Below are 26,817 nucleotides of genomic sequence, written 5' to 3'. Positions count from 1 at the left end.
AAAAAAAAAATTTTCTTTAAAATACTAAGATAAGTAATCTATATTATTATTAAATGTAAAAGATTCGATTTTATTGGCATCACCAGAAAAGCTTTTCTTGTACCTGCCAGTTTCTAAACCGTAACAACAGATGGCGCCACTATTCTTTTACGAGCTTTAAGCTCGCGCTATAGAAGTTTTTTTCAGAACACGTAAATACCCCTGAAACCGTGGCGAACTCATACTTACCTGGCGTAGGGGACACCGTGATCAGGAAGGCGGTTCCCCCAGAGCGAGGCCCCGCCATTGCACTGCGGCGGGGTTGACCTCTGCGATTATCCCTAATGTGGATAACTCGGACGCGTTATTTTTGGTAGTGGGGACTGCGTACGCGCCGTCCCCCATATAAACTGTATCGGCATTCAGCATGCGCATAAAGCGCCTATGTATACAACAATTCACATAATACTTATTGCACGCCTCATAATCGAAGCGTTGAGGTGGGTACTACTGTCACTTCGCGCAAAACATCTGATTTTTCAAACTTAAAATGTCTTTATGTATCATACATTGCACTTGTAAGATAATACATACACACACATATTAAGAAAAAACACTATTTTTAACATTCATGATATTTTTGATGTCATTTTTGTTATTTAAACTAGTTAAAAAACAGTTTAAAAAAGTTCTGTCTTGGACGTCCGTGTGTCTGTATGTGCGGAGGATTTTCTTGTTAACACGATAGCGAAATACTTTACTAATCGAGTCTTTTTTTTTCTCTTACGCTTGAGTATGCTCAGGAATAGAACCCTTTCATTTTTCAGGGTCTGATTCGATGTGGTTTAATTGTTATTAAATAAACAAAAATAATAATTAATAAATAATTATTAAAAAAAATTATGAGGCGTGCACTTTTGGATTTTACAAACTATTAGGTAAATATTATTATTTACCTAATAAGTATTAAGTATGTGAATTGGTTTACAATTTATGCTAAAATGATACCATTCATTTTTATTATTACTAACCACCCATTATATTCACAAGATCAAGGATGTACAAAAAATAAAGCTTACACACATGATTCATATCTACTTGTCCATACATAATAGAGCTTTAAAATTTTGTTTTAAGAAATAACGCAATATTAATTCTACATTTAAAAAAAAAATCAAAAAGCCAACATCACGCGGTGTTCCCAGGCGGTCACCCATCCAAGTACTGACCGCGCCCGACGTTGCTTAACTTCGGTGATCGGACGAGAACCGGTGTATTCAACGTGGTATGGACGTTGGCGACAGATGTATCCAAATTTTTAACCAAACTATACAAATAAAAGACGCACAATCCCTATACAGAATAATAAATCTCCATTTGAGTACAATCACGCGTGAATGGTTGGAACGGTTTCGACTATTCTTTTTGTTGTATTCGTCAATGTCAGGAAAAGGATTTTATGAAAAAAAACTTCTGAAATTTGCACCAAAAAAGAAGAAAACTTAAAGGCTATTTAAAGTTAACACGTTTGGCAAGCCACGCTTAGATTGGACAGCTTCTGTTGGGTCATTATTAGACGATTTTTTTTGTAATTACAATAAAATATTAGCTTCATTACATTACATAGTACCTAAATTCGTTTCAAACTATATAATCTCATATCTTTTATCAAAATAACATCCAAACAGCAAAGGTCTCGTAGCTTCAATGATTACACATTGCATCCTCCATACATGCTAACACCCTAAACAACAACCACATAGTTACAGATATAATATCAAATATTTATCCATCGAACACTTGAACCAAAGTATGCCATTAGGAGCTACAATTAATCTGCCTAATGAATGTTTGCACGGATGCGACCACTCCATTTGCCAAACAGTTGGACAAACCTCCAATATTTGCAATACCCTCCACATCTAATGAAGGTCCATTGAAATCAGCTATGTATTAACCTCATAGGTTAACCTTGTTTTGATTTGGATCCTGTGATTATCGCAATGAGCCAATGTTAGACTAGTGTGTGAGCGTCTTAAGTGAAGTGTCGTGTGTGTCACTTAAGGCGGGAAGAATTGTCAACTTATATAGTACCTACTCACGATAGATACTTGGTAAATGAGAATTTATTAAAGATCACGTAAACGAGAATCGTATGTATGAAATTTTGGTCAGAAATTCTGCATTAATCCATCAGTCCTCGGAATCACAGACACAATAGAAAATCTATTGTGTCGCGCCCCGATCGGGCCTTACGGTGGTCAATGGGTTAAATAGCACATAGACTTTTTAACAAGAACCATATAAGTAATTTCCATTATAAATACTATCCTAATCACTATCTATTGCCATTCAAAACCCAACCCTCTTACATCATACATATTGATCACATATTCGAAAAACTAAATCTATAAGTGTTTATGGATACGTTATTTTGACGAGGAACCCCAGGATGGGGGCATGCAGTAATGAAGCGAGCTAACGAACATGCGCTGACGTCACCTGCTGCCAGCGATGATGCTCAATCTTTTATTCTATTATATTTTTTTCAATTTATTTTCAGGATTTTTATGTATATCATTGGATTATATTATTTGGAGGGTGCGCGGGGACCGAATCCAGTATCAGTATCAGTACCGCTTGTGTCTTCAATTTACCTTTTTATCGGGAAAGATATATTCGTTCTTAATTTGAGGTAGGTACTACCTAAATATTTTGAAAAATATTGATTATGGCTATGAATGCGAACTACATTACAAAAAAATTAACATTGACTCGAACGAACAATGTTTGATTTTTAGTTGGTGTAACTTTTTTCAATCAGTCGCATTTTTCGATATCGCCCCTTAAAACCTAACCTGAATGACCCTAAAATATAGACAATTTATAATGGTTACAAATTTAAAATTTCCCATTCACAGAAAACTAAATATATACATCCAATCACTTATAGACAAATTCACTAAAGAAAAGCAATTAACCCCTATATTTGGCAAAAGTTTGAGACACACAGCCGCAAAAGAATCGTTTTGTAACTCAATTTGCGGCGCTGCACTCGCGCTTTGTACTGTATTCGGTTCAACTTGCTGAATTGCTCCCACATAATATATCAAAGGACTGATATTGTAGCTGTTAAAAATGTATACATTCTAAAGGATGACGTAACAATAAGGAAAACAAGATGAATAGTGCCTTGAAATTGATGTAATTGTAATTGCATGATACGATGGTTCAAAAAATTACTACGGAGAAGCATCATATCTGGTAGAGTTAATAGTATCATATACGTAGTATATTATTATTAGTCTGTGGTATCATCACCCACCTAAATACAGCATTTTAATGCAGATGTAATAGTATCAAAATTAACACATAGATGCATTAAAAATTAATGATAGTAGTAGAATCTCATATTATTATGACTACCTACTAAACATGTCTTCGTCTTCAAAAAAATTTCACGAAACACCACTAGTTTTTACACATATTCCCATGCCCACAAGTAATATGAGCAAAATAAACTTAGCAAAAATCAAATAATCATCATCGAATCAGTCAGTTCGTGAGCACCCTCGCTGTAAAGTATTCAAAACGTCGAGATAGATACCAATAATATACAGCTATGAAAAAACATAATATAACAATACCGTTAAGTCTGTAATTTCATAAAGGAATATATTACAACATAACCAATGCTTCATTTTCACTTCCCCTTACACTAAATAGTACATACATATTTCCAGGAATCTCAACCAATCACAACTTAGCAAAATGGCCGATAAATCGCGTACAAAATCTCAACACGTTGACCATAATGAAATCGTTACTCACTGTAATGTGGTGGATATCGTCTAATATGAAATAACACCTACATAGTCATTATGTCCGTGTGTTCATCTTCATTCACCGTGATCGAGAGATATGGCCGTAATATTACAGTGATGTTTCAAGTGCTGGAAGAACTTGTTTTATGGTGCAATGAGATTGTAACTAAAACGCAGATCGTAAGCCTATTAGGTCTATAGTTATGATAAAATGTAATTTTTGTTAATTTAGTATCTTTCAATTTTTAGAAATGTTTTAATGCAATTTATTTCTTAGCTTGATTGTGGACTTGCAAATATTTAGAAAAGATTATAAAAGAAATCAGAGATATATTAGCAAATCAAAAATTCATATTGTGTTTTTACATGATAAATTGTAGCTCTAACCACCTGTTACATTGATGAAGTTACGCTACGCTACGCTATCCTTAATCGTTATACATTATACATTAGAAATGAATAATTTGTTTTCCACGCACACATAAAAACTTAAGATACTTAAATCCATATTTTTTTATTCTAAGTACATAAATCTTAAAAAACTTAAAGTAAATTCCGATATCAATGATTCTTGAAGCCCTCAGGCATCATTAGGGCCCCATCTCATTAGAGGTTTGAGGATTCCTCAAGGGCTCCCCAGTGTGACCGTACTACACCTTCTCTTAATGTAATAATCACGTTTTTTCACTGATTTGTAAGTGTGTAATGATCTTCATGATATTCCATGAATTTATAAATTTTAGTTTAAGATGTTGTAATCAGTCATGATTAATCCTATTAATATTATAAAGGCGAAAGTTTGTAAGGATGTATGGATGTATGGATGTATGGATGTATGGATGTATGGATGTTTGTTACTCTTTCATGTAAAAACTACTGAACCGATTACAATGAAATTTAGCACACATATAGAGGGTAACTTGGATTAACACATAGGATATGTTTTATCCCGGAAATCCCACGGGAACGGGAACTATGCGGGTTTTCCTTTGAAAACGCGGGCGAAGCCGCGGGCGGAAATCTAGTTTGAACATAATACTTAAATAACAAATACTCCATCATTTGTGTCGAGAGTGAAAAAGGCTTTTATTATTAAAATGATCATACATATTCTAGCTTATAATAGCGGTCTATTTTATTATTTAAGCCGTCACGCCGCCACGATAACGCTAAAGGTGCTAGTGAGAATTCCGCCCCTATTTTCTAATCTTATTAATTTTTGTTACATTTGATCTAATTAAGTTAACTTTTACATTGACAACTTTGTCACTATCACCCCAAAAGAAGTCCCAGACGTTTATAAGAAACCCCAACCAAACACACAAACAAATTACTATAATGCACACGCTCAAACACAATATTCCATCTCCACGCAGCGGGAGGCTGCGTTTTCTTGAAGTCTCATTAGGCCGTGAAAGCGACACTTGTTCACGAAATTCACAGCTAAATAACGACTAATGACCCTCCTGCGAATGTCATGTTTATCTTTATGAACGTGTCTTGAAATCGGACAAAAAATTTGGAGAATACTTTATTTACATCGCCCTTAATTTTCACTGAAATATTATGTAATTCTGCGAGATTCATAAATGCCTTAGACTTACATCTTAAACATTTTAATGCGTATTCATTTTATTATTTAACCAGACGTAACGAACACGAATCCAGTAAAACGTCCCTAATTATAAAAAAAATGAAATTGTCAAATTATTCATCTAACACCTTGAGATGTTGCTGATTACAAAGAAGACTATGTACATAAAACATGTAATTTACTAAGTATCTACAATCTAGTAAGCGATCTCTAGTCTCTACATACCTACTACATTATTGTTAATGCCTAATGCCTATGTCTCGTCTAAATTTGATGAATCCCACTCCAGACTATTCAAATCCCATATGACACAGAGCTGAGCTAGGCTAAATAGTACAGATTACACCGAAACACCATCAGCGAAGAAACTTAGCAGAGAAAATCTTTGCACCCTTCCCATCGCCGCTAGTGTTGTGCGTACAGTTTATCGTTAATATTTTTGTTGCTATTCAAAAGTTAACTAAAGTAGGTGGTAGTAATATTATGTGAAGTAAAGCACTAAATATAATTTTTGTTTTCAGATGACACAAACTGAAATATTAAATTTAAATTGATCCCATCAAAACCAAAATATTTATAGGTACTAACGTACACATGTTACTATTGCACGTGCTAATATTATAAAGGTGAAGAGTTTGTTTGTTTGTTTGAACGCACTAATCCCAGGAACTACTGGTCTTATTTGAAAAATTATTTCGGTGTTAGATAGACCATTTAACGAGGAAGGCTATAGGCTATATATTATCAGGAGTGGAGCCACGGGGGTGAAACCGCGTGGAGCAGCTAGTTATTAGATAATATAGTAGTTAGGTAGGGATAATGGATTTACAAATATAATTTTAGCTTCGTGACAAAATTGGGTACAAGAAGTATATCTATTTCAATACGCTTCAGCAAAAATGTACGTATTATATTTATATTTCACGACCATAAAAATGATAAAGTGCAAATCGAAACTATCGATAAAAAATTCCATATCTCACAGCCCTATAATCTTCACAATGGTATAGCAAATAATATTTGTTACGGATTTGTTTGCTACGCTTGTCGGATTCAATTATTCATGGAATAGTTTATAATAATACATCACCCGGCTTTTCCTTTTGTCCTCTTAGTGCATTTTTCGTTCCATTTCTCTTAATATCGGAATAGGGTTGTCACAGGATGCCTTCTTTCGTATTTTTATGTCATGGCGATGAGTTATGGTTGTGTTAATGTATGTTTTAATTTATTATGTGCACCTAAACTAATGATCGCCTATAGTGGCTAATATTAACGGAGTCTAGGCAACTTTGCAAGATACGTTAAAATAAACATGCACACAAACACAAGTCAGATATAGTACGGGCAATTGACAAGATTGAGAAAAATATCAGACGTCGGCCCAAAAGCAGGATAGCGCTATTCCAACAATACCAATGTCCTGTTCAAACTTGAAAAAATCGATTCTTTTTTTTAAATAAGTGTGAAGCATTTTTTTGTATAAATAACTTTGGTGGAGTAAAATTTTTGTGTGGTGGTGTTATTAAATTTTAATTTTAATATAATCAGAGTAGGTAGAGTCATAATACATATAGATACCTAATTTAAAGCGTTTACAGTTTAAAAAAAATTCTGAATCTAATTAAAATATATCAATCATAAAAAAGATATCTCCTGTATTCGTACAATTCCTGTTGGATATATAGGTACAACATGTAGTATTGTCATACATTTATGAACGCACAACATTTGGAGCGGCCATTAACAACGCTTGTCAAGACAAATGTCGATGTTTGTTAACATGCGACGTGTACATCACTGTTTTATTATAGAACAACTGTTCTATCAAGAATTTACATATTATAATATTACTATACTGAAATTAGCAAATATCTAATATTTGGAGAGATAGTCGTACTCGTATATGTAACTCAATCACCTCACGACTATTGAACAGGTTTTGATGAAAATTAGAAGTGTGATAGCGTATGTACCACAATAAAAGCTAATTACTTTTGCAAGTGGTTTTAAAATATTAAATAGTAGTATAATATATTATACTGGAAAAATTTAACGCACCTATTTTAATCCCTATAAGAATATACATTAGAGAACTTTTCAATAAGATCTCCTTTATATTATATAAATAAACTAGTTTCAAATAAGGTAACTAAAGAGAAAGCTGCGACAGATTGACAAAAATCTCTTTTTATTGAACAAACACACAAATGGGAGTCTTATCAAGAGCGCGGGGTTTGGGAAAAAACGTTATTTTGAGGGGAGCTACGTAATTGTGGTTCTGTAACAATAAAATTTGGTAATTTTATTTGTATGGTGGTCAATTATACAAAAATATTGGATTAAATAACTTGAATAATTTAAAACGTTCATTATTTCACTCACGCAATATTTCAATGAAAGATAATATAACTAACTAAGCCGATAGGTTAGTTAGTTATTACTTTTATATATAGCTATTTAAGTATATTATGTTACTTAAAAAATTTAAGTTAGACTCTACATAAGAAACATGACTTCATTATAGTAATCAAGTCATGTTTCTCATGTCTTTTTTGTCAAATAACCGAGTTTCTTCGGAATTTCCTTTATTTTTTCACATACACCTCACAAAAAATTCCGTTCCACTAAAACAAAGGTTTTGGAACCCCAAAAAACAGCATTAAAGCCCCCTAATTCGCCGATCGCGCACGTCTAGTCAAACCCAATACATCATTATTTTAACCAAATAATACACTTCTTCATTCCGTCCTTGTGCGGGAAAATTGACGTTGTTGACAATCTTTATGTTTGTTCACTGTGATGTTACTCTATTTGTCTTGGAAACGTATTTAGTTGGGAGACAATTTGATCCTGCGTTTGATTCGTAATCTATTTACGGTCACGTGGTACGCGGAATGATTGTGAATCGCGCTGACGTATTTTTTGTTGTTGCATAATTTGGGGGAGTAATGAGCGAGCGTGAGGTAGTAACAAGGAATACTAAAAATAAGTAAAAATACATACAGATGAACGTGGAACCTCCTCCTTTTGGTTATGGAAGTCGGTTAAAAAGTATTTTGTATCATTTTCTTCACCCAATTTTCAAATAATTCAGCTCCTTTTCATGTGTTACGAATATCTATAAATTATATAATTTGACTTTTTCGATAAAAAATTTTCCCATTCAAAATAATATTCGTCGAAAGCCAACCATTGTGCCACCGGGATGATATAAAAGCACTAAAAGCTCTCAAACGTCATTACTTCGTCGGATTTCAATGAAATTACAATTTTAAACTCAAGTATGGCAGATCGCCGCCGTGTAAATATTTATCTATTCCCGAACGCGAAGGGTGCGAGCTGCCTATTACATAGACGTGTAATTTTATAAAAAAAATGCCTAAAAGCCTTACAACTTTTTATAAATTTATATCCTTTGATATAACACAATATGCTACCCAAAAAGGCATGTCATTCTCATGTTTATCTTCTTTATAAAGTCTATTTAAAATTTTATAAAATTATAACAATTGATTGCCTAAATAACTTGCGATTACTTTAACGACATTTCTATTTAGTAGCTCAATATAGCATCATCTTACCAGCCTAATACCTACTGCATTATTTAGATAAATAAAATATTCACAGTAGGTATTAATTTAAAAAATATGATAAGATAATATGATATTATGTATCGGGTTTCGAGTCATATAAAATTTTGCTTTTAATTATATAACCATAGACTGTGACTTTCACATTTATTATGCATTTCTAGAACTGAACAATATCTCCAGACTTCGCTGTTACATTACGCTTCGGTGTAATCGCAGCCCGACTATAGAATTAACATTTATTAGGTAGCAAGAGAGCTGCGTTAATATTAGTCCATTCTATATTACCATTCAGATCTACAATTGAATTTCATTTGTTAGTATTCAAGCTCGCTGCGATATTATAAAAGGGATTTTTACCGGAATAAAGAGAATTATTGAGGGCATTTAATTATCTATAATTTTATTCATTGAAAAAATATTTATGATATCGTCTTTGAGCTGGGACGAATATTTTACTGATATATTTATAGTTGAAGTACTATGATGGATTATTGGATTATATCGTGAAATTCATTAGATATTCATTTTAAAGAGATACTATTGAATTAACTTTTGAAGATATACCTAATTAATGATTAATCTAAATTTCAAATATTCACAAATTTATGAGAAAGTACTTTTACCTTTACATTATTTCGTGGGTTGCTCTGTTTGTATTTGTGTGGACGCCCTTTTTAGAAGAAATAAATGTGATACAATTGTAACTTATTCAAGTATGAATATTAATTAGTTGGTTATTTTATGAAACTTATGTTCTGTGTTTAGGTAGGTACCTACCGCTTGAATTATAATTGAGCCTAGCACGTTGCAATGTTTCAAAAATAAAGTGTTATAAAAAACTAATAATTTTATGTTACAATTAAACTACTTTCACGTCTCTTATGCCTCGCCTTGTCCTCAACAAATCGAAATTATTTCACAAAAACACAAACACTTTCACAATATTTAAAGTATGATCACAAACGCAAAACTTGAAATAGCTTCAAGTCTACAAGAAATTCGCTACACTTAAAGTTGAAAGATTGTTCCCGTTCTTAGTTCTTTGACAGTCGAATTAAAGTTAGCAAAAATGTTTCGCAGTCCCCATTCTGTCAAACATTTGGACTGCTTGCTCTTTGACCATCTGTTTCACTACAGGCATTTAAATCTGAATCTATTCTTCAAGTTTAAAAGAGCAGCTATAATAAACTATAATTATTATACTACGTTGTATACAGTCATATTGTCCGTCGAAAATTAATGGTTTATGCAATCACTAGCTTTCCGCCCGCGTTTTCAAAGGAAAACCCGCATAGTTCCCGTTCCCGTGGGATTTCCGGGATAAAACCTATCCTATGTGTTAATTCAAGTTACCCTCTATACGTGTGCTAAATTTCATTGTAATCGGTTCAGTAGTATTTGCGTGAAAGAGTAACAAACATCCATACATCCATACAAACTTTCGCCTTTATAATAGTAGTAGGATTTTCGAATCAGTTCAGTTAAATAATAATATTGTATTTAATACAGTTTTTGACAAACGTTTTTATTTTGTCGTCCTTTTATCTTTGAACCTAAATAATTTGTTGGAATTTTTTTATATTATATACCTAACAGCTTTTGTACTCATTTAGTTAAAAGTAAACCGAAAAATGAAACTTAAAAAGAAGTCTGAATCTATTCCAATACGTAATGCACACAACATCTTCAGAAAATCTATTCATTCTGTAATAGAACTAACTATTGAACTGGAAGCCATTCAAATAGTAAGTTAGACAAAGCATAGCGGAATCAAAAGTAGTTCGGAGTTTCCAGGGAGGCACCTTTGGCCCCGAATTGTTCAAACTTTACCACTTTCTCGCTTCCTTTTATCCGAAGTATCTTAAATTATTATTTCCCTTTGTGCGTAGATACGATTGAATGACGTTGACGAAATTCTTTTAAAAGTGCCATCAATACGATTTCTTTGTTGCTCTGCGAATGTCTATTGTGTTTCGATTTATTGATTTACTTGCGTATATTTATCACCTAACGTCTTTTATCACGGCTTCTCTATTCCGTTTAACTTGTAACAGTATAAAATTTGTAAGAATAGTTTTAAAAAATATTAAAATTGTCTCCTACTTGTGCTTATGATTGCATTTTATAAAGTCTTTGAGTTAGCAGCTAAATTATTGTTTGTCTTATGTCTTTTAAATTATTATTCTCGACGCCAATATCACTTGCAAATCAAATTGTATCTTTCTTTCTAATCTTCACTAATTTAAGTCACTTTATCGTCACATGGTTAAGCATAAATATTCCAAATACGTAGATAGCTTTGATATTCCACTTTAATACATTTTACATCCGAATATATTCTCCGACAATATCCTCCTACATTTCAACACCTAATATCAACACTACCTATATTATTATTACCTCAAGAGCCTACGCAAAAACGCCCAAAATCACAAACTTTCAGGAGCCCTCGATAACTATAACAAATTTAATTTCAGATCACACACAACGTTATTAAAACCAAAGATAACTTCTGAGCAGAGCATCAATATTAATTTTGCACTCGACTCCGCTCAAGGGTTCAACTGTAGAAGCTCTTGTACCCTTATTGTTCCATAAGGAGGTAATTAATGAAAAACGGAGCGTCTACGAGCTGAATTTTTGGCGCTGAAATTGTAAATTTGTTGATGAATTAATATTTTGTTGTCGATTTGTTGGTGCACTTGGTCGGTGTGGTTGTTCAGATTTGAGGTTTGGAATTATTAATAAACTAGATTTCCACTCGTGGCTTCGCCCGCGTTTGCAAAGGAAAACCCGCATAGTTCCCGTTCCCGTGGGATTTCCGGGATAAAACCTATCATATGTGTTAATCCAAGTTACCCTCTATATGTGTGCTAAATTTTATTGTAATCGGTTCAGTAGTTTTTACGTGAAAGAGTAACAAACATCCATACATCCATACATCCTTACATCCTTACAAACTTTCGCCTTTATAATAGTATTAAGATTAAGATTACGTTGCAAATATGATAAAAATATTGAAGGTGATAGAAGTGATCAATACTAATTCTCTTTATATTATATTCTCCTATTAGAAGACCCTTCAACTTAGTCTGCTCTCAAAAATAAATATATTTTCTGATGGCATGCTTCTTTGCTCCTGGTCGTGGCGTGATTGTATAGCATTATAAATAAGCAGTATTAAATTCACTATTCAACACAAAACAATTGTTCAATCCAAACCAGTAGTTCCCGAGATTAGCGCAAACAAACAAACACTTCAGCTTTATAATATTATTAGATACAACATAATAACATTACACCGGTCGGTGAAAATTCATTTAAAGCGGAACCTTTGTAAGGAAATTAATACATGCCCGATTGCCTTCGTTTCAACTTGAAACTAAAGTAGAGGCAAACTTGATATTACTTGACGAATATTTACTGCCTCTTGTGTAGATAATAGGCATTACTTGTATGTTGTAAGTTAAAGTATGGAGATAACTTATAGAATGTTAAAATATATTATTTTTCGTAAAGGACAAAGTACTTAATACAAAATAAAGATAAAATCTTACATCACGATTTTTTTTATTTTTTTAAGTAACAAATAAACTTGAAAACCATCATCCTCCTATTAAAACAATCGGTTAAAAGGTAAACATTAAATTAAATATAATCACCAAAATCTATCAACGATGGAATCTAAAAGATCAATCGTATTGGAATATTGCGTGTGTATCTTCAGATTTATCTTTAGATCTCAACCCAATTATATCAATTCCACGTTACAATAATTAAGATATATCTTGGTGTTGGTTGAGATTTATATATCTCGTGATTGGGATATTTATTGCTTAAAATATATAGCTGTATATTAGTTAACTAGCTTTCCACCCGCGGCTTCGCCCGCTTTGTCTAAAACATAATAAATTATATACTAGAACCTTCCTCTTGAATCACTCTATCTATTAAAAAAAACCGCATCAAAATCCGTTGCGTAGTTTTAAAGATTTAAGCATACATAGGGACATAGGGACAGAGAAAGCGACTTTTGTTTATACTATGTAGTGATAGTAAAACCATTTTATTTTATATCATGTTGTACGTATGCTTTTATGTCCCTGTATGATGGTATATAATTATGAACACTAAAAAATGAGCATCACTACATAGTATAAAACAAAGTCGCTTTCTCTGTCCCTATGTCCCCATGTATGCAAATCTTTAAAACTACGCAACGGATTTTGATGCGGTTTTTTTTAATAGATACACTGATTCAAGAGGAAGGTTTTGGTATATAATTTGTTAGGTTTCAGACAAAGCGGGCGAAGCTGCGGGCGGAAAGCTAGTAAAATATAGAGCCGTTAAAATATACAGATACCGTCGGTCATTGCAGTAAACCTTCTAATTTTCCACTTCATTTAGCTGTCTTATGGACGGCGCCGCTATAGATTCAAAGTAGATTGTCCGAACCCTAGGCTTTGAGACATTTTTCTATAATATTTCGAAGAATACGGGTTCCGTATGCTTGTATTCGAACTTTCTAGCACGGTGGTTCTGTTGTATGACGATTCAAAAGCGCTCACTTTAACCTCCTGAGACCCAGGATTTTTTTTTCTTTCTTTTTTAACAAAAACTAGCTGTATCTGTTCTAATGCAATTATAGATATCCAAAAAAATGGTAAAAAAAATCTTTCGTGGAAAACTTGGATTTTCTTTATGTCATGTATATATTACAGGGGGTCCCAGTTCCAAGTGTAATAAGTTTATGAAAATGAAGAAAAACTACATGGTTTTTTAGTTATTATATATTTTGAAACTTGAATCTAAATATTTATTATTTTATCCATTGTTCTGTGTCTATTTTTTGTACCTTGGTTCAAAGATAGGTATTTTTAAGGGTGAGAAACGACCAGTTCAAGTATTTTGCACCGGCGCGGCGGTGTATTTCTATTGTCACGTCCACCCGTAGGTCTTATTTCTAGTCCATCCTCTCGGTCAGCCTCCTCTAATGCTTGGTCCACCTCATGTGCGTCCCCGAGATGGTCTACCAATAACTGAAGATGACATACATAGTGACGATTCTGTTCTGACATGACTCATACTCATTGGACGAATGGAAGAAGAATCATTTTCTGGTATTTGGGCGGCTTCATCGGTATCATTTTGGGGATTATCTTCATCTCAAACATTTATTTATTCAATTAGACTTCTTCTAAAAGCACTTTTGAATCGTCATAACAGTATTAACATTTACAACCGATTCGGAAAGCGGTATCTATGGAGAAGAACCGGCAAGAAACTCCATAGGTCCATCATATAGGTCAATATTTGACTCATCCATGTGTTGGTAGATCTCAGTATCTTATAATCCTTGAAAATTATAATAAAATCTGTAACATAAACTAAAGAATGTCATATAGGTAATACATGGGGCCCTAGTAACTAATACCAATTAGGCAAGAATTGAGACCAAACGTCTTACCAGTATGACATTAAAGAAAACATTCATATTTTTCACGAGTTTTAGATTAATCTTACAAAATAACTATTGCGGTTGCAGAAATAATATCTGTTTTCATTAGATATACAAAGATATACTGCAATATACTAATGGTTCCAGAAGAAATGTAAGATTACTGACCACGTGTTTGCCGTCGCACAGCCACCGTCAACTTCGAAATGAGAATACTTCAAATCACTGTCACATATAAAACCAAAAACCGTTTAGTATAGTGGATGACATACCACTACATCGATTTGAGGTATTATTCCCGCATTTACGCAAAAGATGGCGTTGAAATATTTTTTTATTGTTTATGTAATATATATATGACCGCAGGCCCCAGGAGGTTAAAATCATTCACTCATTGATTGCTCTTATTTCATTTATATTTATTTGAATCTTATTTTTAAACTAGCGGTCCGCCCCGGCTTCGCTCGTGGTACATATTTACGTTTTCTTTACATAAGAACCATCCTCGTACTTCAAGGAATATAATAAAAAAAGAATTATCCACCCGTTCACACGTGATGCCATGACCAAGGAAAACGGGTTTCATTTTTATATCTAGGTATATAGATGTGAAAATAATAACGCAGAAAAATATTTTCAATTTTAGAAACAAATTCTGTACTATAGTTAGGTTGGATAAACCAATGTACAATATCTTCATATTAGTTAGAGAAGTGTTAGAAGTCATCGTAATTACATCTTTTCTTAGATTCCGATAATTGTAATAAAAAATAAACTGTTTTAATGTAATCTCCAAAAAAGAAATTTATCCTGTATAAATAATTAAAAAAGACGTTTTATACATAATATATATGTATACTATGTATAAGGCATTAAGAAAGACAAATTGCATTGTTATTTTGTAAGATTTTTATTGTATGTGTACAAAAAAGTTATTTTTTAATAAAGTTAGTATAATAAAGAATGCACTTAGTTATAAAGTTACTCAGCAAAACTTAAAAAAGGCTTTGTATATAAAGTACACATTCTTCAGAAAACTTACACACTTACTTATCTTTACAAGCTCAAATATATTACCATCTAAAAAGAAGAAACACTACGCTATAGTTAAAACAAGCTGCACCCCGCGGTTTCACCCGCGTGGCTCCACTCCTGTTGGTCTTAGCGTGATGATATATTATAGCCTTCCTCGATAAATGGGCTATCTAACACCGAAAGAATTACTCAAATCCGTTTCAGTAGTTCTTTAGATTAGCGCGTTAAAACAAACAAACTCTTCAGCTTTAAAATATTAGTATAGACAAGCCTCTGCCTTTTTCTAAACCTCTGCTGAAAGCATATTGTCAACTTAACTAGCAAGGAGACGTAATAACCAAATGTCTCAATAATCTTCTCTTATATATAAAAATGAATCGCAAAATGTGTTGGTAAGCGCATAACTCGAGAACGGCTGAACCGATTTCGATAATTATTGCACGCCTCATAAGCGAAGCGTTGAGGTGGGTACTACTGTCACTTCGCGCAAAACATCTGATTTTTCAAACTTAAAATGTCTTTATGTATCATACATTGCACTTGTAAGTTATTACATACACACACATATTAAGAAAAAACACTATTTTTAACATTCATGATATTTTTGATGTCATTTTTGTTATTTAAACTAGTTAAAAAACAGTTTAAAAAAGTTCTGTCTTGGACGTCCGTGTGTCTGTATGTGCGGAGGATTTTCTTGTTAACACGATAGCGACCGAAATACTTTACTAATCGAGTCTTTTTTTTTCTCTTACGCTTGAGTATGCTCAGGAATAGAACCCTTTCATTTTGCAGGGTCTGATTCGATGTGGTTTAATTGTTATTAAATAAACAAAAATAATAATTAATAAATAATTATTAAAAAAAATTATGAGGCGTGCACTTTTGGATTTTCCAAACTATTTTTTTATTATATTCCTGGAAGTACGAGGATGGTTTTTATGTAGAGAAAACGTAAACATGTACCACGGGCGAAGCCGGGGTGGACCGCTTGTATTTTATAAAAATATATCTCCCAACGGAACCCCAAACGGGAAAGTGAAATAATAAAAAATAAAAGTTACATATGAATACGCCCCTGCCACTGAAGCGAGGGCAAATAAATCCTTCCAGGATTATCCAACTTATTGTAGCCTTTTGAAGCAACTTACCGATTGTCATTTTGCGTTATATTTGGTATTTTAGCAATTTTCAGTATGATTGAATTGGGCAAAAATTTTGGTATTAACTAAGTTTTAAAATAATGGGTTGACAAAAGTTTTGAAGATGACGTTCTATATATAAGTAACTAGTGGTCCGCCCCGGCTTTGCCCGTGGTAGGTTCATATTTCGCAATAAAAGGTAGCCTTTCTCGGGTATCAAACTATGTCCATACCAAATTTCATGCAAATTGGTTCAGTAGTTTAGGCGTGATTAAGTAACAGACAGACAGACAGAGTTACTTTCGCATTTATAATATTAAGTATGGATTAAATTTCAATTTAAAAAAATCAATTTGAAATATCGATATTTAAGGTTGTTTTAAGGATGCTTCTCTTATGTACATTGTAATAACACCTTTTTTGTAACTACATTCTTGTAAATAAATGTAATTTGAATTTGAATTTGAATGTAAGAACAGATTACATTTGTTTCTTTATTTATTAAAATAACAAGGTCGTTATTATCGTAAAAGTTTACTTATCTGAATTTTTCTCAACAAAACTCTATACATACTTTTCTGTGAAGAGCCATTTCAATTTGAAACATAAACTTTATAATTAGTACACTCATTTGAGCTCGTGGTTTCTAAACTATTTTTAACTGACTGATAAAAACAAATGCTTTGAATTCTAAATATACTGTAATTCACATAAATATAGAAATAACATTTATACATAAAAGAGCGCGTGTGCTGAGCACACGTGTCAGATGTGAAACTTCTTTGGCAAGATTCAACGATACCAAATCGTTACCTTACTTCATGACGTGACGGTATTTCCATGACGCGCCTATGAAATTTTACTCTCAATGCGCCTTAAGCAGTTTCACTTCAAAAATCATAGAAATAAAATTGCACAACAAGTATTTATTAAATGTAGGTACCGTACATATTAGTATATTATATACATTAATATACAAATTATATGCACGGTATCTTTAAGCGCGTCACACACGGTGAAGATACTATAATATTTTATCTTAAGATACTGTTATATTTTATATTACAGTATCTTAACGCATCCGGTATCAGCGTTCGGACCATCATTTTTCTTTTTGTCATTGCGTACTAAGACTCCTGTAGAACCGCCATCCTGTTACAAATGACCCACAAAATTTCGCGTCATTTGTAACAGGATGGCGGTTCTACAGGAGTCTTAGTACGCAATGACAAAAAGAAATATGATGGTCCGAACGCTGATACCGGATGCGTTAAGATACTGTAATATAAAATATAACAGTATCTTAAGATAAAATATTATAGTATCTTCACCGTGTGTGACGCGCTTTACGAGTAGAATAAAACCATGACTATAATTTTGAGTGTGTTAGTTCCAACTACAAAAAATCTACACCCTGATTTAATCAGATCTTTTTCTGGCTAGTAAAGGAGTATCTACAGTTAGTTTTGTCTTAAAAATTAGGGTTGCTCCCAAAATCTTTTTCACTAAACCGACCAATTTTTGCATTATTACATCACATAACAATGACGTATGAAATTGAATTTCGCGAAATTGGTAGTAAAGCTTTCGTAGACTCTCGTGTGTGCGCCAGACTATAATAATTAACGCTCCAACTCTGATGTTAGCAAGTCTCAATGAACGTTCATCTGATTTTTTCTATACGTCGCAGCTGTTAATTTGAAATTAGGGCTGGCACTTGATGCTTTACTTTGGTGACATATTTATTGCATTTAATCCAAAAACTTTGTGTAAACGTAGAGATAGTTGGAAAGAAATTTATAAAAAAATTCTGAGTCTCTGTTACTACGACTACTAAATAATATGAACTAACAAAAAAAAAAACATACCGGCCGAATTTAAAATTGAAAGCTTGTGGTGGTTAAAAATTATATTGAACAAAACCTATAATATTATTTTTTACTTTCTTAATTGGTATTTAATTTTACAATTGGTATTTAATTTTTTATTTATTTTTTTTTTATTTTTAATCTCGAGTGACGTTCAATTCCGCAGTCATTTGGAAGCGAAGGCTAAATTAGCCTCGAAAAAGCTTGGTGTGCTCAGTAGATCGAGACAGTACTTCAAGCCGGCCCACCGACTTCAGCTGTACAAGGCTCAGGTGCGACCGCATATGGAGTACTGTTCTCATCTCTGGGCCGGAGCTCCACAGTACCAACTCCTTTCTCTTGACCGCATCCAACGTCGAGCAGCTCGAATTGTCGATGACCGTAGGCTTTCCGATAGGCTCGATCCTCTGTCAGTGCGAAGAGACGTTGCGTCTCTCTGTATACTGTACAGAATCTACTATGGGGAGTGCTCTGAGGAATTGTTCCATCTACTACCAGCCGCACAGTTCCACCACCGGACCACACGCCGTAAAAATCTGTTCCATCCGCACCATCTGGATGGTTGGTTCCACCACTGTCCGCTTCACCCGCAACTTCCTTCCGCGTACGGTGAAACTGTGGAACAATTTGCCACCTGCGGTGTTTCCGAACAACTACGACATTGGGGCCTTCAAGAAAAGAGCTTATTTGTCCATAAAAGGCCGGCAAAGCACCTGCAACACTTCTAGTGTTGCAAGTGTTTATGGGCGGTGGTGACCACTTACCATCAGGTGGCCCACCTGCCCCTTTGCTTGCTCTGACATAATAAAAAAAAAAAAAAAAAACATTGGCAGAGTATCAAAGTCTATTTAATAATGACATTTTTAATAATAATTTTAAACCGTATATTAGTTTTAAATTTTAACAGTTTTATAATATTTAGAAATCGGTTTAAATTAATTGAAAAAACTTTAACAGTAGGTAGGTATCTAAGACGTATAATAAAATATATTTTCCACTGTAAAATGGAAAAATTCTATGTACTACTACAATTTATAACATTACCATCGCTTTTTACAGTATTAATAGAAAATCTTTGAATATTTTATAAAATATTAAAAGTTGAGCTTAGCCGAATGACAATAAAGTCATCGAGGTTAGTGCCCAGAATAAGTTTTATGATTTATATTTTATGACAATAATTGCTATTTGATATTCAGAAATGCCTTATAAGATCTTTATTAATTTTGAAGTTATAGATGAAGATAAAAGTTATATTTAAATGAAGTATTGGATGATTTATTATATTTTATAAGAAATTGGTTAGAATCTCGAATACCTAATATTAATTATATGCGTTTTTACGAAATAGGCTTTCGTTGGTTTCGTATTGTATGTTTATCTGTTGACTCGTTCCATAATACAAATATCTATACTAATATTATATAGAGGAAAGGTTTGTATGTATGCATGTATGTATGGTTTTCACGCATAAACTACTGGACCGATTTTGATGAAATTTGGCACAGATAATCTTTAGACCCTGAGAAAGAACATAGGCTACCTTTTATTTCGAAATATGTACCACGGGCGAAGCCGCGGCGGACCGCTAGTTGTTTAATAATTTCTTATTCAATTAGATAATTCATCTAGACTATTTCGACACTTTCACTTCTTCAGCTGCAAACTTCAGGTTTTTAACATCTCACTATTTGTTCCCACTTTTATCATAGGTATGCTATGTATTATACAATAATCAAATAATAATGTCACCACACTGCGCCGGGATTGCTCTTATTGTATGTTTTGTATTGTCTCTGAGTAAATATTACATTAACGAGATACGGTTTTATTCTTATTCACTTTTATTTGAACAGACTGTCAAGAATGTATTAAGCACTCTAGAGATGAATCAAATAATTTTCAATTGATATCTTTACCCGTCAACTAAAAAGCTCATATCTTGCCATTTTAACATGACAATACTAACATTTAACAATATAATACACCGCTAAATCTCGTAATAAGCGCGCAGCATTTAAACCTAGCAAATTAAAAAGCACCCTTGATAGACGAAGGCCCTTTCAAACCCTCATATTCCCACTTTCATTCCCGTCACACGTGCTAAGGAATTTCAATCTACTCCCCCGTTTAATCAATTACAAATAAAAAATCTAAAGTCAGCGTGATCCGCATCCCAATCTTGGATCATTAAATCACTTCGCACCACAGAACCTATTTAAAAAAATCTATTTTTCACGCAGCCTTGAGATGGCGTAGGGACTCCATGAATTTATAAGAAGTGACATTGAAATATAAAGGTTATTGTTTTATTTTGTTATTACTGATATTCTTGAATTGAGAAGGTAGGCACTCCACAAAACGCCTAAGCTATTAATTAATGTTAGATATAATAATATGAAAAAAATTTCGTGCTTCAAATGAAAGTAATTTCATCGTATCAAATCCATACAAGTGATGTACTCCTAATAAATGCTAAAATAAATTAGAATCGGATTCTAAACAAAGTTTGAAACGTTGCTTTTGATATCCGTTTCATAATCAAATCCAAAATACTAAGCATTTTGATCAACTTCATCTTTCAGATTAATCACAACTATTATTTTCATCCCATAAATTTTCGCTCCTAATGTTCAATAAATGAAAAATGAAGACAACATAAAATTTAGAGCTCTACGACTACACCTAAATAGTAAAAAACCTAGTGCGCGAAAACATACCGGTACAAAAAACTTAATTTATATTTGAGTCTAAACCTAAATAGCATTATAAATATTCACAACTCGTAAAACAAATTGCATTAACAGCACACTTGGGTGAACTTATTGCTGAGTTGTGCGAAATAAAAATAACATTATACAGTTGAATGTGCATCTATTTGTGTGATAAAAATCAAATAACGCAATGTAGCTCTGTTTTAGCATTGTTTTTATTTACCTGGTGACCTACAAGTACATGTTATCGTGTTATATAGCTATACTTATACTTACTCAATAATATTATAAAGAGGAAAGGTTTGTATGTATGTATGGTTTTCACGCATAAACTACTGGCCCGATTTTGATGAAATTTGGCACAGATATTCATTAGACCCTGAGAATGAACACAGGATACCTTTTATTGCGAAATATGTACCACGGGCGAAGTCGGGGCGGACCGCTAGTAATTTATATTTTGTTGGATTACTACACAGTAAGTCAGAATGATTACTGTGTTCATGACAACGATTGTGAGTAAACATAAAATAGGTATAATATTATTATGGGTAGTTTTATCTTGGCTGTTAAAATAGATAGATAGATAACACACTTTCTATGATGTACATCGCAAACGAAGCTAAAGGCTAAAACTATATTAAAAACAAAAAAAAAACAACAAAAATATATAAATTCGTGTTAAACAATAGTTGAAATGGTCACCCTACAAGTATTTTTAACTAAGGAAACTTTCTTTAATTTATCTCCTAAAGAATGTTAATTTGCCGAGATAAGGTGGAGTTTTTCACCATTTTATGTAAATACGGACAGTTATACTGAATGTTACGATTATTCTCTTATCAAATGATTTAATTATAAACATTTTTTCCATAAAAGTAAACTTAGCAGTGAATTTGACCATTGGTACAGTGATTAGTGACTGGGGCTTGAATTGAGGGTCTTGAATTCGATACTTTCGAGATAAATACAAAACCTTGTGTGTACTTGCACATTATATTTTAACAAATACACACTCATTATATTCATGCGTATTAAGAAGTTCACGTCTTTCTAACTACGCATGGAGAAGCCATTTCAGTTTAATAGACTTATTGAACTACATCGTTCATTTTAAATTAAATGTAAATGTGAAACAAAGAAAAAGTTATTAATTAAGGACTAAATAGTAGGAGGAATACAATGAATACTAACTTTAATTTAACAACCGAAATATAACCATAATAAGCTATTAATTATATCGTTTGTTAGTTCTGTGATTTTAATTACTTACTAATAATTACTATTAATAAGAAAACAATATTTTGAATTTCATTAATTAATCTTTACGTTATTTACGTTATCGCAGGAGAAATACATAGGCTCAAGCTTGTTTAACGACTGTAAACTATAACCAAAACTAAAGCATACCAAAAAAGCGCTAACTGGATCCAATCTGAACCGCAAACACCAATTATAAAATTAACTTCTGCAGATCGAAGTTTCTCAATTTGCGAGCCAACTCCGTCTATCTGTCCGATAAAATTCTTTGTTATAAAATCTTAAAAGGCCATTAGTTATATTGGAAACGTTTTAATTTGAGAATTTTCGGAGCGGATCGCGTTGCCTCGGGACTATCTGCCTTCAGCAAACTTTAGCCGGCCAAATGTAATTGGTTTTCAAAACCCGCAATTCTATACAGTTTCGTGTGCTTTTATTTTGTTCGGGTTGCCGAGTTTTGTATTAATGCTACAAATATTTTCAAGTTCGTCTTACGTTTTTTGATTTTATTGAATTGTTTGCTAACTGCAATACGATTTTATTTTATTGATGCAATGTCAGGTTTATAGCTGTATAAAAGGGAATGGCTTAAATATCATATATATTTAATATGCTGTAAAGTGTATGGTTCACGTAAGATTGTTTAAGATAGATTGTATTTCTTGTTGTATTTATATATACTTAGTACATACACATGAAATAATTTGATCCACATAATTGATAATATTGATAACTAAAATTTTTTACGAAAATTATTTAAAAACTACTTACTATTACATCAAAAATATATTAAGCATTAGCAAAGCCAAATCAAAGCTTATACCTATATATTATAACAAGCTTTCCACCCGCAGCTTCGCCCGCGCAGGCAAAGAAAAACCCGCATAGTTCCCGTTCCCGTGGGATTTACGGGTTAAAACCTATCCTATTTCCCGGGGTAAAAAGTAGCCTATGTCCTTTCTCGGGTATCAAAATATCTCCATACCAAATTTCATGCAAATTGGTTCAGTAGTTTAGGCGTGATTGAGTAACAGACAGACAGACAGAGTTACTTTCGAATTTATAATATTAGTATGGATTACATAATTGTTAAGATACAAAACCAGCTACAAAACGTTCATATTTATATGCATTACTTTCATTCATACGCAAATAAAGTGACGAGGTACTTATGAAACCTATCGATGCACTCGAAATTTATTTACGCAGACATTTTAATTCATAAAAATGTAAATTACATTTTTTATTCATGTCGACTTCGCGAATCGACTCAATCCTTCTACAAGCTCTGAATATTAACAAATTCGATACTTTTGAACGATAAATTGAAAGAAGTTCTTTCATTTTAACTCTTTAAATAAAACGTAACATGATGTAAAACTTACAAAATAAATACTAAATATATGATTTTTTCTTAGAGAATACGAAAATCTTGAACACGAAGCGGGATTCGAACCTGCTTCTTTCGCCCGGTTTTGGTTTTTGGTTCTAATGTGATCGATAGGTTTTTTCTATTGTTTAAAGGATTCTCATTTGAATGCTATGTGACTAAACATTAACACATACTATATTCCAATATAATACAAGGCGTTCATGTTATATAACATTGCATTTAAATAACTTAATTTAACCGCTTCTGAGCTATGAATATTTCAAAGATTCGCACACGTTCACATTCCAACGAATTCATTAACATCAATAATTCATACATGTACCATAGTATAAAGAGAATAAGTAGGCCGTCTCGCGGAGTTTAGGAGCGCACGGAACTCGTGAGGTGCCGGGTTGTCACTTGTCACACTGATATTTTAAATAATTGTATAAACAAACACCTACCGCTCACAGCAATTGCCCAAGACGAGACCGGTCCATAAGAAGGAACCGAGGGGCGTTGTGTGCGTGTGTCAAGCTTGCGTACGTACATGAACGGGGGGCGTGGCCAAGCGCTCCGCGTACATACAAATGACGCGATGTACCTTTGTTCGAAGATACCTTACTTGTTCTCTTTATACTATGGATGAACGCTACGCGATTAAATCTCGCTGTGTGAAGACGCAAGTGTTTTAGGGGAAGCACTTGATTATATCTTGTTATCCATATATTAATTGGTAGATGAGGATCTGTGACGCGATCCTGTCAAAGATTAGGGAAAAGTAGCTGAAATTTGTTATTTGAAGAATAATTATTATTTTAATCACATTGTAGTAGAAATGAAGGCTTTAAATAAACTTAAGAAGGGTTTCATTATTATAAATTTTATATTACCCAAAGCAAAATTCAAAAATACTACAATAAATGAATAGATCCAAATAAATCACTTACTTGGTTAACAAATATGAAATTTCAGAATATAAGGTACATACTACACATCTTTACACTCTACTATATATCTCTACTCTCCCTATAATATCTCAACACTTTTAGTAAATCTTATAATATACCTATTAAATAAGATTTAATAAACAAAATTGGTCTCCTTTACGACTGTACTAATGAAAAGAAATCGCAAAAAGTACACTACATTCCATACCACTAACAAAACCGTAACAATTAAAAACCGAAAAGCTATTAAATATGATAACAACAAAATAAAATATTACCCAAATCTGCAAACAAACAGATTTTAATTTGCGCTCAGTTTTTCCACTTTTATTTCGCTATCTTACAAAAGCTACGGAACAGGAAAATTAAAAGAACAATGCTCTGCTCGCTTTGAGTGTGAAATCACGCTCAGAAATCATTCCATGCAATTATGGAACAATATTACATTAATTTTGGATGGGAATTGTGAAAATAGTTGCAGTTTTGTGTTCACTGTGTTTCATAATTATTCATGCACAACAAAATGAATAGTCAGTAGAAGGTAAGTAACGTAGTAAGAAAAGAAATGTACTTTTGTAGATCTATGTTAAATCAAGTATGGATTTGAATTTTTATAATAAATAGATGCTGTAAAAATTACGTTATTGTGTTTTGTACATCTAATCCTATTATTTCTACAAAAGAACTAGATGTTAGAATACACGGCTTATTTAAGTATCTCCGACCAAAAAATTATTTGAAAAAAAAAACAGATTTTTTTTAATTTATCCCTATAAAAATCATACTTTACGATATTTAGGTACAGACATTATCCAGCCTCGTTTCATACATTAAAAGTGTTTCCCCAAAACTAATCAACATTACCGTGAAATTTCCTTGCGCAAGGCAGAATAAATTGCCACTACATTCCTTCATAATGAGAACTATAAAACAATCTTCCCATTAAGGTGCACCTATGTGTAGCGGCCGGTTTATAGCCGCGCCAAATTAAACGCACCGTTTTCTAGTGAACGGGGTGTAATGATAATTTAATTTTATGTACGTTTCTACGTGTTATATCATTATTGCACGCCTCATAAGCGAAGCGTTGAGGTGGGTACTACTGTCACTTCGCGCAAAACATCTGATTTTTCAAACTTAAAATGTCTTTATGTATCATACATTGCACTTGTAAGATAATACATACACACACATATTAAGAAAAAACACTATTTTTAACGTTCATGATATTTTTGATGTCATTTTTGTTATTTAAACTAGTTAAAAAACAGTTTAAAAAAGTTCTGTCTTGGACGTCCGTGTGTCTGTATGTGCGGATCCTTTTTCTTGTTAACACGATAGCGACCGAAATACTTTACTAATCGAGTCTTTTTTTTTCTCTTACGCTTGAGTATGCTCAGGAATAGAACCCTTTCATTTTTCAGGGTCTGATTCGATGTGGTTTAATTGTTATTAAATAAACAAAAATAATAATTAATAAATATTTATTAAAAAAAAATTATGAGGCGTGCACTTTTGGATTTTCCAAATTATTTTTTAAATTCGGTGCGTTAAAGTATGCTATTTGTTCAATATTTTTAAGCTATTGCATAGCTTCTATCGCGGGCCTTGAGCGCGGGGACCGAATACAGAAATTTAGTAACGAAAAACCTCACGCTCCCCACTCCGACGGGCACGGAGGTGTGGCTTGAAGGCTAGGCATGCATAGCTTTACCGCGGCAGTCCCCGAGTGCCACATGTCTTTTTTTTTGTTTTTAAATATTTTCAAATAGGTGATTAAAATGCTTGTCCATGAACCAGGTGCCAATTTCTTCAATGGTTTCTTACGGACTGTCCTACTGCAGCTATAGTTACTAAATAGCCTAAAAAGTCTGAACATACCTTCTTATATGAAGCTTAAATTTTCTTACAAAAGTGGCCTACACCCAACGACGTCATCCTACACCTAACAAACAATTCAAAACATCTCAAAATACCCATTCCAATTCAATTTCTTCACAAATGTTCATCCCAATATCATCTCGA

The 26,817-nt window shown here is 32.9% G+C and overlaps 1 protein-coding gene and 2 non-coding genes across 3 annotated transcripts in view; 2 read left to right on the top strand and 1 right to left on the bottom strand.

The window, feature by feature from the left end:
* The first annotated feature begins 220 nt into the window (after positions 1–220).
* Positions 221–382, top strand: LOC149902100 (U1 spliceosomal RNA). Its single transcript, XR_016457576.1, has one exon. It is a non-coding gene; the product is annotated as a U1 spliceosomal RNA (small nuclear RNA).
* Positions 383–1,159: 777 nt separating this feature from the next.
* Positions 1,160–1,278, bottom strand: LOC149902099 (5S ribosomal RNA). Its single transcript, XR_016457578.1, has one exon. It is a non-coding gene; the product is annotated as a 5S ribosomal RNA (ribosomal RNA).
* A 2,582-nt stretch (positions 1,279–3,860) lies between these two features.
* The window catches only part of LOC149902098 (serine protease inhibitor 3/4-like), a 59,595-nt gene continuing 36,638 nt past the window's right edge, over positions 3,861–26,817 (top strand). Inside the window, exon 1 of the mRNA XM_090110212.1 lies at positions 3,861–3,983. Coding sequence (XP_089966338.1) covers positions 3,861–3,983 — 123 coding nt within the window. The remainder of the gene's footprint in view (positions 3,984–26,817) is intronic.

This window comes from Colias eurytheme, chromosome 15 (genome assembly GCF_061535395.1).
Source record: "Colias eurytheme isolate Ceu_HAF_F1 chromosome 15, ilColEury1 Martin Lab GWU primary, whole genome shotgun sequence".
NCBI lineage: Eukaryota > Metazoa > Arthropoda > Insecta > Lepidoptera > Pieridae > Colias > Colias eurytheme.
The sequence above is the reverse complement of the archived record's forward strand: the minus strand, read 5'-3'. Positions and strand labels throughout refer to the sequence as shown.